General features: G+C 41.5%; 2 protein-coding genes across 7 annotated transcripts in view; one reads left to right on the top strand and one right to left on the bottom strand.

Annotated features, from left to right (window-relative positions):
• ATXN7 (ataxin 7) overlaps window positions 1–2,305 on the bottom strand; it is an 89,658-nt gene extending 87,353 nt beyond the window's left edge. For 3 of the 5 annotated variants that reach the window (XM_075762319.1, XM_075762318.1, XM_075762324.1), the window contains exon 1: window positions 1,651–1,791. The gene's annotated coding sequence lies outside the window, so the exon portion shown is untranslated. Of the gene's footprint in view, window positions 1–1,650; window positions 1,792–2,123 lie in introns of those variants that run through there. The other 2 variants (XM_075762323.1, XM_075762320.1) reach the window with 2 other exon arrangements.
• THOC7 (THO complex subunit 7) lies at window positions 1,769–11,494 on the top strand. 2 transcript variants are annotated; one of them, XM_075762329.1, is made up of 9 exons: window positions 1,769–1,903; window positions 2,402–2,519; window positions 3,364–3,491; window positions 3,841–3,927; window positions 5,382–5,439; window positions 9,114–9,180; window positions 9,300–9,369; window positions 10,594–10,663; window positions 11,280–11,494. In XM_075762329.1, exons 1-8 carry the CDS (start codon window positions 1,885–1,887, stop codon window positions 10,659–10,661), a joined length of 615 nt encoding a protein of 204 aa, XP_075618444.1. In that variant the 5' UTR covers window positions 1,769–1,884; the 3' UTR covers window positions 10,662–10,663; window positions 11,280–11,494. The 2 variants fall into 2 exon arrangements, with proteins under 2 accessions (XP_075618444.1, XP_075618443.1); XM_075762328.1 differs by having other exon boundaries at window positions 10,594–11,494.
• Window positions 11,495–12,306: the final 812 nt, after the last annotated feature.

The following is a 12,306-nucleotide window of genomic DNA, read 5'->3' as shown; positions in this document are numbered from 1 at the left end:
TGTGGTAGAAATGGAAAGGGCTCAGAAAATAGAAAGAGCTCAGAAAAGAGCAAGAAAAATATTAAGTCTTTATATGACTGGATGCTTCAAGATGCTTAAGACTTCCAAGAGGCAATCAGTGGGTAAAGAGGGAAAGACAGCAACAAACCGCACTGTATAAAATTTGTGTAGAGAGAAGTTCAGCTAGGTTGTCTTCTCACCCTGTGCCAAAACACTAGGGCTACATCACAGTGATCAAAGCCTTAGAAAAACCAAAGGTTTTTGTCAAACCAACTATATTAAATGGCAACAAATTCAGAGCTCATAAAAGTGAGGGTTTTTAATAGCACATACATAGCTTATGAATTCATGGCCTGTTCTTTGGCCCAAACTTTGTATAACTGAATAGAGAGTTAGGTTTTCATGTAAAATTATATCACTCACAAATCATATAATAATACATAAAAATTTCAAGAACAGAAATCACTTATCCACGTTTTCTATGTTGGAAATTCTTTATTCTCAAAAGCTCAGGTAGAGTTTTAATGACTGCTCCCTGCAAAGCCTTCCCAATAGCACCTTCCAAAGAATCTGACCAGTTGCCTATTGAAGACAAAGTACTGGCTTGAAAAAACCTACAAATCCATAAATAGCTGTTAAATGCCGCTATCCAGAACAAAAAAGCACCTCCTAATCATTCACAGCTCTAAAACCAGGAAAGCACAGATTACAGCACACACCTACTTCGTTCTTTTCTTACCCTGATTTTCTCTACTACCCCAACAAGCTATTTCAGTGTCCAAACCAAAATGAAGAGGGGATATGAAGGTGTCAGGCCCTGGCCATATGTCTCATGCACCATGACATGTACTACAGTAACACTGCCAGCTTTAGCTCTGCCCAAGTGTCAAAGTCTGCGGACCAAAAGCCTGAAATTCAACACTTGTTACCGGTAACACCTTAATATCTCTTTTCTCCAGACACTTCTAGCCTTTTTTTCCAGTGCCAGCTTAGTTTCTCAGGGTAGGAAGAAACATTTGTTCCTATCCACTTGTGATAGCCAAACTCTCTGCAGGAAACTTATCAGGATGATTTTTTGCACACCCCGGGCGCTGCTGCTTGTCTTTCCAGTGGAGATGAGCCCAAAGGTGGCCCGCAGGAGGCCAGTCCAGGTCCCTCACGCCTGTGCCATGGGCACATCCGCACCCCAGCCAGGAGCGGGCACCAAGGGACCAGCAATGCTGCTCCCTCCAGCCACAGGGACCGGCCAGCCACTGCGGCACATCCCACCACCCTCACGGCATCGTCGCCTCGGTGCTGGGCACCACGGAGGGACCGTCCACCTGCTCCCCTGTGCCATCGCCACCGCCCTCGCAGGGCCGAGGCCAGGGAGCCCTGCCAGGGGAGGATGAGGCCACCAAGGGCAATGGTGACGGTGGCCCCGGGAGGACGCTCTGAGGCGGGAGCGTGGCGGGAGGGTGGCCGAGGCACACCCCGGCCCGGCGGCCTCCCCGCCGTGGCGCGTCGAGGGCGAGGGAGCATGTGCCGGGGGCATGGCGGGGCGGCCCGGGCGGGGGGCGGCGGGGCCGGGGGCGCGGTGGCGGGGGCGGGGAGGTGGAGCCTGGCTGCGGGCGCGGGGACCGCCGCTTCCCTCCCCCGTCGGCCCCTCACCTGGCGGGGCCGCCCCTCGCCAGGGGACCGGTTCCACACGGGGCGCAGGCCTCGCCCGCCGGCCCTCCCCACCGCAGCCGCCGCCGGGCCGCGCGTCCGCCGCCAGCCGGCTCAGGCCCCAGCCGCCGCCGCCGCCGCCTCCCCCTCCATGGCCGCCGCTCTCGCCGGCTGCATTGTGGGAAGCTGACCTCACTCGCTGCTGCCGCCGCCCCGCCGGCTCCCGCACTCGCCGCCATGGGGGCCGTGACCGACGGTGAGACCTCCCTCCCTCCCTCCTCCCTCCCTTCCTTCCGCGCCCGCTGCCCCGCGCCCCGACTCCTGCCTGGCCCGCTCCGCTCGGCTCCCCTCAGCGCCGGGCCCGCCTCGCCTCCCGCCCGCCGCACGGCCCGGGCCGCCCTCCGGGGAAGAGCTCCCCGCGCCCCGGCCTTAGGCCTCGCCCCGCGGCCCCCCGAGCCCGACCCCCGGCCTCTCACCCCGCAGACGGGCCTCCATCCTGGCCCCGACCCCGCAGCCCCGCTCCCGGGACCTTCATGCTGAGGCATGCCCGGACCTTGGGCGCCCCCCGCCCCCAGGCCTTCTCCGCCCGGGCCCCAGGGTCCCTCAGCCCCGCGCTCCGGCCCGGGGCCCTGGGACGCCTCCTCTGTAACAGATCCTCCTGGTTTAGCCCCGGGAATCGTTCCCTGAAGGCCTGGGGTGAAACCCGCACTCGGCTCTGGGATGCAGCTGCCATTAAACAGGAGTTTTTCCTCAGATGAAGTTATCCGCAAGCGACTTCTGATCGATGGTGATGGTGCTGGTGACGACAGGCGGATCAATTTGTTGGTGAAGAGTTTCATTAAGTGGTGTAATTCCGGATCTCAAGAGGAAGGGTATTTGTTTTCTGTTTTGTTTTGGTTTTAGTCTTTGAACTGATTAGCTTGCATTTCAGTGGAAAATTGGGCTTGATCCATTTTGAAAAGATCCACGTTCAAATGTATACATCTGCTTTTCAGTATGGCTCTGTGGCGTTTCCAGTACAGATGCCAAGCATTCCGGTAGGAGGACTAGAGATGGGTCAGAAATTACTGAAGGCTGCAGGCTGTATCATGAAATCTGCCAGCGCCGCTCGAACGCCCTCAGGATTGTCATGCTGCTGTGTGATCCATCCAGGAGTCCTGCTATTATAACGGGATCACGGCTCAAACATTTTAGTTAGCAGTTGTGCATTTGTTCTGTTAGGGAAGGATTCTGTTCTGTAGTACTGCTGGTACTTCTGTTGCTGCAGTTCTTTTCTTTTAAAAAACAGGCTAAAGTGGTAAGGAATGAGCAACAATGAGGTGTTTTACTGTGGGGTGCCTAGTAGTACTTGATATAAATTTCTGGAGGGCACGATATATAATGATTGTGTGTGCAGAGAAGCACTGCAGTATTAAAATATTTATCTCTGTGATCACAGAGCCAGCCTTAGATGGGGAGGTTATAACCCTGGACCAAGCTGCCCATTGCTTTAACACTGCTCACTTTGTACCTTTAAGGACATGATGGTAGAATTAATGGGTGCGATGTTTCTAGCTGCACTTTGAAAAATTATACATTGAGTCTTTTAAATATTTTATTTCTTTAATAATTGTTATTTACCTGTTCCTTAAGCCACATGAGGTTTTGTTTTCTTGTTTTGTAAAGGTAGGGGGTATTTTTATGCTGCTTAAGAATAAATATCTTGTCTCTTTTCAGTTACAGCCAGTACCAACGAATGCTGAGTACTTTATCACAGTGTGAATTTTCAATGGGAAAAACTCTTCTGGTGTATGATATGAACCTGAGAGAAATGGAAAATTATGAAAAAATCTATAAGGATATAGGTAAAGATGAGAAAATATTACTGGTTTCTGTTTGACGATTTCTCTTATGAGCAAGCTTGAACCAGTTCTGGTGAACATACATATGATAAGTAGTTTGGGTTTTGGTTGGGGTTTTTTTCTTCTTAATATATAGCACTCATACAGATGCTGTAAACATCTTACAGTATATAAAATACATACAAATAAAAGCTTTTTTAACCTATTGAAGTGTATGTAGTTTTGAAACTGATGGAGCTAGCAGGCCACCATGTCACAACCAACTCTTTATGTTTTTATGATTTAGCAGAGTGGCTTGTTTACATGTATTGTTTGATTTCAATATAACTCGGGGGGTTTGTTTTTTTTTAAGAAAATAGTATAACTGCAGCACATGAGAAGATTTCTGAATGCAAAAAACAAATCCTGCAAGCAAAAAGGATTCGAAAAAATCGCCAGGGTAAGGAGCAATATCTGTATTTACACTGTTTGGTTTCATTATTTTGTTACCTTTTAAAATATATTGTATGGAAAATAGATTCCAAATTTTTGGAATTGCAAAGGACTATGCTGGCATCATGAATGCTATATTTAGTCTGGTGGGTTCCACACCCACCAGAAAGTTTTTAGTGGATGCAGCAGGCAAGATTGAACCAGTAGATCTCAATGCCACGCAACATCAGGAAAACCTAAAACAGTGGTTCAGAGATTTTTTCAGGCCAAAGAAAAACCCCAAAAGCATCATATCCCAGTTCAGGTGACTTGAGAAGAACTAAAGCACATAATTAACAGCGAGACAAGAATTGAATAGACTTACACCCAGCACTGGAGATTATGCAAGTATCTTCCTTCTGCTCTTGAGGGAAGGTAATGTCTTGGCATAGGTAGAGACAGTGGTGCCAGTTACACACCCAACAACTTTCTGTCCTTGCTGAATACCTGGTATGAGAGGGCTAATTTTTCCCTACTCTTAAAAGTATGTGCTGATGATTTCAATTGAAACTTAAAGCATTTCCCTGTAACACCATCTTATCAAAAGATTAGCAATTGAGGAAAAGTAAGAATTTGGATGGTTTTTGATAAATGAAATACAAAAAGACAATGTTCAAAAGTATAACAGATGAATGGTTTTAAATACAACTGTTTGATCAATTTTGTGGATAGTTTTAGACTCAATTGGAAATTCAAAAAACCGGAGCCAGTAGAAATTTAGTTCTTAGATCTGCACAAACATAGGTCTGAAGTGTTTGCTTTTTGATATGTTCTGTCCAGCCTGCAGCACAGATTTTTCCATGTGAATGGGGTAGTTGGCATATGTACAATCTTACTGTCAGGAAACTGCTATGTTAGTTGCCTGTACAACCATAATATTGTCTTTAATGTGTAATACAGTTAAAAAAACCAAACAACCTAGACACCTGTTTTTTCTCAGGCAGCTTTTTCTAAAAATCTTAAATGTTTGTATAACATCTTATCAGCACCGTTTTCTGTACATATACATTAGATTGTATCTAAAACCAAAGCTTATGAATCATACACAGAAGACCAAGTGTGCAGCAGCGCAGAGCTATGTAAAGGTCATGTTTTCTGGCCTCATCCTTTACAAATCACTAGCACTGAATAAGTTTGAGTAGATAATGGCCTACAGTCATATTCAAGTTTATTTAAAATCTCTTTTGATGTAATCATCTACTTTGAAATGTTATAGCTTGGTACAAATCACATACATTTTTTAATATGGATATTTGCAGGCACGTTTTTATACATGTAAGGTGTTAATGTACAAATTTGAAAAATGTTAAAATGGTTTTTCAAGAAGGAGAAAGAATCTGTACCGTTCTATGGTACCTGATTTGTGGTTCTTGAATCTATACTTTCAGAATTATTTAGACTAACTATTTAAATTTCTTTCAGAATACGACGCATTGGCCAAAGTCATACAACACCATCCAGACAGACATGAAACATTGAAGTAAGTAGGAGACTACATTAATTTATAAGCCAGTAAGCTAGAAGTCACCTGATTTGACATTTCCTTGGTTTCATTTGACCTTTCCTCATTTTTCTTTTGACACAAGAACAACTTGGCTTTGGTTTTAAAATTATGCCCTTATCAGCTTGCTTTGATTAATCTCCATTTGTATGGGTTCAGAAGCATTGCTAATTGTTTTGCATTTGAAATTTTCCTATTGTTAAGGTGAATAAGTGAATTCAGGTGTAAATGCACATCTAATGTCAGTTTACCAGGGATGAATTACTCAGAAAAGACAGATAGTGGGGAACTGCTGTAAAGTGTGCCAGCAAGGGATTCAGTAGTCATGTAAAATAGATAGCACACAAGCAAGTAAGGTGGAATGAGAAAGCAGGAGAAAGCTTTTAGGGTTTTTTTTATGTTTTCCTTGTAGTAGTTGTTCCTGCATGCCCGGTTATAAATTACTACGTTGTATACCACAATATAACCTGCCCTGACATGCAGGTTAGACCTACTTGTCCAACTCGTCTTACATGTAACTTACAGTATTGCTTGTGTCGTTGTTGGATTTGGATCATTGTGCTTTTGGGTTGTTTTGGGCAGCTGTGGGAAGATAATCTTTTTAACTTCTATAAAGCCACAGAAACATTCCAGGACTCATTTCATCTATGAGTTTGTTCTTTCTAGCATAATTAAAGATGTAGCATGGGGTTACTGTTATTTAAATGCAGCTTGTGTCTGCCTATCTTGTTGCTTGCTTTCAGGGAAATTGCAGAGGGAGGCTGTCTTTTCACATGCCATGGTCTTTTATAGCAAAAGGAAGATTTTTGATTATATTACCCTAATAATAGCATTTTTATAGCTATAAGCCACTGAGAATATTTCACACCTTTCTCTCTTGTATGTTTGGGTTTTGTACCTTGATTTCATTACCACAACTTTGTTTATTACAGGCAATTCTCATGAGGCTTGGCTATTTCTTACTTCATTAGTCAGCATGTGCCATTTATCAAATGAGAGAATTACCAAAAGTGAAGGTTTTCAGATAAGTCAATTGATTACGAATGGAAACAACTAAATGATAATACTTTTTTTTTTTTTCTTAGAGAATTCCAGGTTGTTCAGGTCTGGAGGGGTGGTTCTAATTTTGCTTAACACATCCAAGCATAAGTTTCTTGAGCAAAGCTAGAAATGGTAGTAAGTTACAGCTAGTAAATTTGTCATTTTGTGTTTTCTTAAACAATTTTATCATCTCTTTAGGAGACTATATTACAGTTAGAAATACCAGTGTGTTCCTCCACTTGAAGAACAGCTACAGCGTATGCCATTTTGTCTCTAGACCTTCCTGTCTGTAGTCAAAGACACAGACTTGAACTATAGCAGGGTATGATCCCCCATTTTACAGGTGCGGAAATAGGACACAGTAACAGAATGGAGCATTTCTAAAGGGAGCTTGGTTCATAGGTATTTTAGCTGTACTAGCCTCTCCAAGTGAATAGACTTTAAATATAGGAACTAGGTGAAGTTTTCATCCCATGTTTTAATTACAAGGCTTCCTTTCTCTCCAGTTTGAGGAAAGTATACAGAAAATTGTACTATGAACCAAGAAGGATCACCCTTAAATCAGAATGGAGGAAGCCTCACTAACAACATCATGCTTTTCCTGGAACTCTTAATCACTAAAAACACTTTAGTATTCTTGCGAGGAGAAATGTCGTGGTTTCATAGAATCATAGAATGTCCTGAGTTGGAAGGGACCCATAAGGATCATCAAGTCCAACTCCTGGCTCTACACAGGACCAGCCGAATCAGACCATATGACTAAGGGCATTATCCAGACGCTTCTTGAACTCAGTCAAGCTCGGTGCTGTGACCACTTCCCTGGGGAGCCTGTTCCAGTGCCTGACCACTGGTTTATTGCGAGAGTTAACGTTTATAGCTGTCTCAGGTCATATGGGACAACAGGACAAAGTTAGAAAAATACTTTTTGCTTTTAAGACACTGTTTCTTGGAACAACTAGTCATACAGCACAGAAGAAGAGAAGCTCTTACTGGCTTAGTCACAAATAATGCACGGGAGCCAATTCAGGAAGTGACAGGAGCTGAACTACTAAATGGCAGTGTCCACAGTGTAATTAGACGCAGTATCAGAAGAGCTGTTAAGAGGACCAAGAAATGACACTGAGTCTTTGAAAAGGAGATCCAAAAATGAGAAGACTAGGCAAAGATTCTCTGGAGTGGAAAATAAAAGTAAAATTCCAGATGTAGCTAGGAGGTTACTAGAAAAAAAAATGCATGTCGTCTGACAGTCTGCTTATACCTGACAGCACGCTATAAACAGCAAGATTTGGCCAAATAGAAGTCTTGCAGAAACTAGAAACCAAATACTAGCAAAATCACTGTATGAGCCTATAAGCTGTCAGCCTGTTTCCATTATAGGAAGGGATAATGTCACACCCAACCCTCTTTCAGGCATTCCCTTCAAGGTACCAAGCATACAGGCTCAAAAGAAGGCAACACGCTCAGGTAGCAGTAAACAGACCTTTTTCCCAGCCATTGTGAGATACTTGGCCTTTTTGTGGTTCCCTGCCCAGATTAGTTGCGGCAGCTGTCAGTGCTTCAGAAAAAAACCCTTCTGTTCCTTTGCTGACCCTGATATGGCTCTGCCTGCTAATTAATCGGGGATGGTCAGCCTCAATCCACTTCACCTTTAAAGAAACAGACTGTTCTTATTACATGGAGCATAAATTATGGTACTCATTAGAGGAGAAGTAGAAGGGGCAAACTGGAAGTTTGAGTGTAACAGTTCACACTCCATCCTCATTTGAAAACTAGTGTACATTATGATACCTGTTACTCTTTGCCCTACCTCAAAAAGGATTGTGGTGGTCCATGGTGGGTCTAAGTGAGAATAGAAAACAATCAAATGCTTGCACAAAGATCCTGAAGAGGTGTTGAAAGATTAATATTTCAAAAGGATATGAATAATAATGAAGATTATAGGGTGTTCCATGTTTCCTTTATCTCTTAATGCCAGGGCAATCAATTAAAATAAAAACTGGCATTTGAGAAGGAAATTAGTATTTATATGGATCACAGTGCTAAATTCTGTGTGCTGGGACATAATCTATATCATGTTGTTTCATGTGTTATCCAGTACTCCGATAAGGCCATTGTCAGAGATAAGGTACTATGTGTTTGGTCAGTTGTTGTGTCTAGGAATTCTTGTGTTTGTATCTTGGGTATGCAGGTTTATCAAATATTTTCTCCATGCTGATGCTATGTTTTTATTTAATCTACTCATGTAAACATAAAGAAATCTGTGAAGTAGTGAAGCCTATGAAAATGCCATGGGTGTTTAATGTAACCCACTTATTTAACTTTCATTGTAATGTCAATTAAATAACATGTTTGTGGCAGGACTGAATTGTTAAAGTCCAAATGCCCGGTATACAACTGTATTCAAGCTTGAGAGGCCTTGTTTTCTCTAAAAGTCCTGAAAGTACAAGTTTATGTCATAAAGTTTAACATACATGTCTATGTCATTTCACGTGTTATGCTTTGTTTACCTATGCTGTTTATTTAATGGGGCTTTTTTCCTCCACTTAGTTCAAATCTATTTTTCAAGAATTTTAAAGAACTTTTAAAAAAATACTATGATAATGTCTTTTCAGACAGCTAGAAGCCTTGGGAAAAGAACTGCAACATCTTTCTCACATTAAAGAAAACGTTGAAGATAAGGTAGGTTTTTCATAGAGATTGTTACATAATGATTTATTAGGAACATGATTAACAGAGAATCTGCTGTGGGTTGTTTGGCTGTATGTGCTCTCCTTTTCCTAAAATACTTGTCGTTCCAGTTGGAGCTGAGAAGAAAGCAGTTTCATGTTCTCCTGAGCACCATCCATGAGCTTCAGCAAACCCTGGAAAGTAAGTGGTGTTCTTAGGAAATGTATATAACTGGGTCGGGTTTCAGGGGATCAAAAGGAATCACAGCTTCCAGCAGTGGGCTAGCTATGTGCAACTGAGGTTGGTGACCTCTTGCATCAGCAGCATTTTTTTTCATAGTAGTAGTCCAGAGCCTGAGACTGCTCAGAATTTTTTTCTTTTACAAGCTAGCCACTATGTTGTTTCCTGACTAGCTTCAGATTAATCTGTAGGCAACAGACTTCTTACAAACGTGGGGATGGAGAATAGCAATTTGAGATTGTGTTGTGTTGGTTTTTTTTTAAACAGAGAAAGTATTTTTTACAGACAAGTATTCTTGTTTCCAAACTTATTCGTATGATTCCAGTTTCAGTAGTTTTGAACATGTCACTACCATCATGGCATCGTTTGAGGCTTTACTAAAATTGGAATACAGGAAAGCTAAATGACTTGTCTGTTCAGACAGTGAGTCTGTAATAGAGCAGGGACTAAACCTGTCATGCACAAGAGCTAAATTCAGTAATTTAGTCACACTCATCTTTTGTGATACAAATACTTAATATTTTCAAATCAGCACTTACTTTCTATACTCTAATATGGATAGTATTGTTTTAAATGTTATTTTCTGGATATTTGTCGTGTCTTTCAAAGACAGATTAATTGCTATAGCCTTTGAGCATGACCTGATTAACATACATAGATGGCTATAAGAGCAGACTTTCATTCTCTAAGACCATCTAGATCTTCTTAAGGAGAATGAACTGTTAATCCAAGGTGCACTTTAGCAGAAGGTTATTGTTACTATGTGTTGCTAACACTTGCTTAAGTATTAGTCTCTAAAATACATTTTCATATGAATGTATAGATGACCTTTCAGCCTTTAGGATTTCTGAAGGACGTAACTTTTTAGTGGAAGGCACAGGTTCAGTTTGAAATAAACCGTTAATAGGCAAAGAGAAGGCATGTAATTTGAAGCAATCCAGTACTGTGTGCTTGAATTGATACTATAGTATTTACCCCATGTTTCTGGTAATTGCTGTTACAGATAACAGCTTTGAAAACTTTGAAGGATTTTTTTGTTTGTTTGAACATAGCATTTTGTATAATGAGATATTCAACTACACATTTTAAGCAATCAACATAAAATATTTAAGTGGGACACAGCTCTGCAATATAGTCTGTAAATATAAGCAAGCATGTTTGACTAACAGTAATATTGAATTTTAGATGATGAAAAACTTTCAGAAGCTGAAGAATCTCAAGAAACTCAGATGGAAACAGAGACCAAACAGTAGATGTAAGATGAAGACTGACTATACTTTTAAAGAGTGTCCAAGTATCTTCACTTTATGTTGAAACCAACAGTAAGAGAGTGCCGAAAAATAGTTTTCTACTGCTTCTGTGAATTTTTATACAAAAATATTTGTTCTGCTTATGCTTCAGGGGAAATCAGTTCCAGATCTGTGCAGACAGACACTTTGTGTTAATCCACAAACTTTGAAATTTGTGACAAGAAATATATTTTGTTTTACAAAGGATGAAGCTTCTGCATAGTACTTGCAAACTAAGGTGTTTGCAAACCGTTGCCAATAAAAGGTGTTTACAAAGAGTTTCTTAATTTTGTAGTAGGCATTGAGCCTAATAGTAAGGGCTCCTTTTCTCACTTGATGTTGGACTGAGGGCGTTGCATCTTTGCATGAGTCCCAGCTCCCATACCCTAGTCCAGATGGGACCTAAAACTGAACTAAGTAGGGTCTTAATTTTTCAAAGTAGCTGCCATTTTAACTTACCTGTGACTAGACTAGAATTTGCTAGTTTCATATCAAACAAATTACTTCTATAGAATTAATGCTTGTCAAGGGGTGTAAAAGCTAGTATAGTATGATTTTTTTTGTTGTTTTTTTTTTCTTAAGGTGATGCAAAGAACTGCAGTGGTCTGAGCCTCACTAGTCTGTGCTCTGTACAACCACATCAAAAGTCACATTGTGAAATGACACGTTTAAAACTGCAATGTAAAAGCTTTGTTCTTGTAGAACCAGGAATCTAATCCTGATACCATTTGTAACCTGCTTCTGGATTTTATCTGTCAATCGACTATTAAGAAATACATCATAGTTCCTGAAACAAATGGTGGAACCCTTTCTTTCTTATGATGACAACCAAAGCAGTAGAGTGGCAATATTAACCTGTATTATTATTAACCTGTTAGCCACGTTTTCTAAAAACATTTGTTAAATCAAGCCTTCCAGGGGTTTGGGTAAAGGAACCCATTTTTGATCTCGCTCAGACTGAGTTACAAGCATACGTGGTTGAAGTAAAATAATGATGGTATACAGAATAGAGCCTCATCCTCAAACTAGCTGACAGCTGAGGGAGATTTCCAGGATTGTGACTTTGGACTTTTATAGTCTAAATGCTGAATAATTCTCACTCTCAGTGAGCGTGGATTTGTGTGTGTTGGGCTGAACAGACATATCTGAGCTTGTTTTGCTCGCATTCCAAGTTTGCTAAAAGCAAGCCAGCTGAACGAGAAGTCATACAACTTCAGTAGCTCAGTGCAGCCCTGGAATAATAAGCTGTCAAAAATCTTCCACTTCACAGCTGGTCAACTCAGAACACAGGGGAAGCTCAGGTCTGCCTGATAGAGCCTGTGCAGACTTGCAGTGCTTCTCTTGCACTACAAATTTTGCAGACTGGTGGGGGTTGTGAGCAAACAAAAGGGATTTAATACGAAAAATACCCTCTCAAAAAGTATTTACTGCTCTGTGTTTTTCCCCTCCTAACAACAGTGAATAGTAAAATATTTTGTAAAGCAGCAATACTAAATTGTTGCCAAATCAGGGAGGAGTCACTTTCATGAACGTATGAATTATGGAGATGATAAATGACAAAGTCTCAAGACACTTTTAAAGCATAGTAACATTTTTTTTGTGATTAAAA

The sequence above is a fragment of the Balearica regulorum genome, chromosome 10, assembly GCF_011004875.1.
Source record: "Balearica regulorum gibbericeps isolate bBalReg1 chromosome 10, bBalReg1.pri, whole genome shotgun sequence".
Classification (NCBI taxonomy): Eukaryota; Metazoa; Chordata; class Aves; order Gruiformes; family Gruidae; genus Balearica; species Balearica regulorum.
This window is presented reverse-complemented; position numbering and strand designations above follow the sequence as displayed.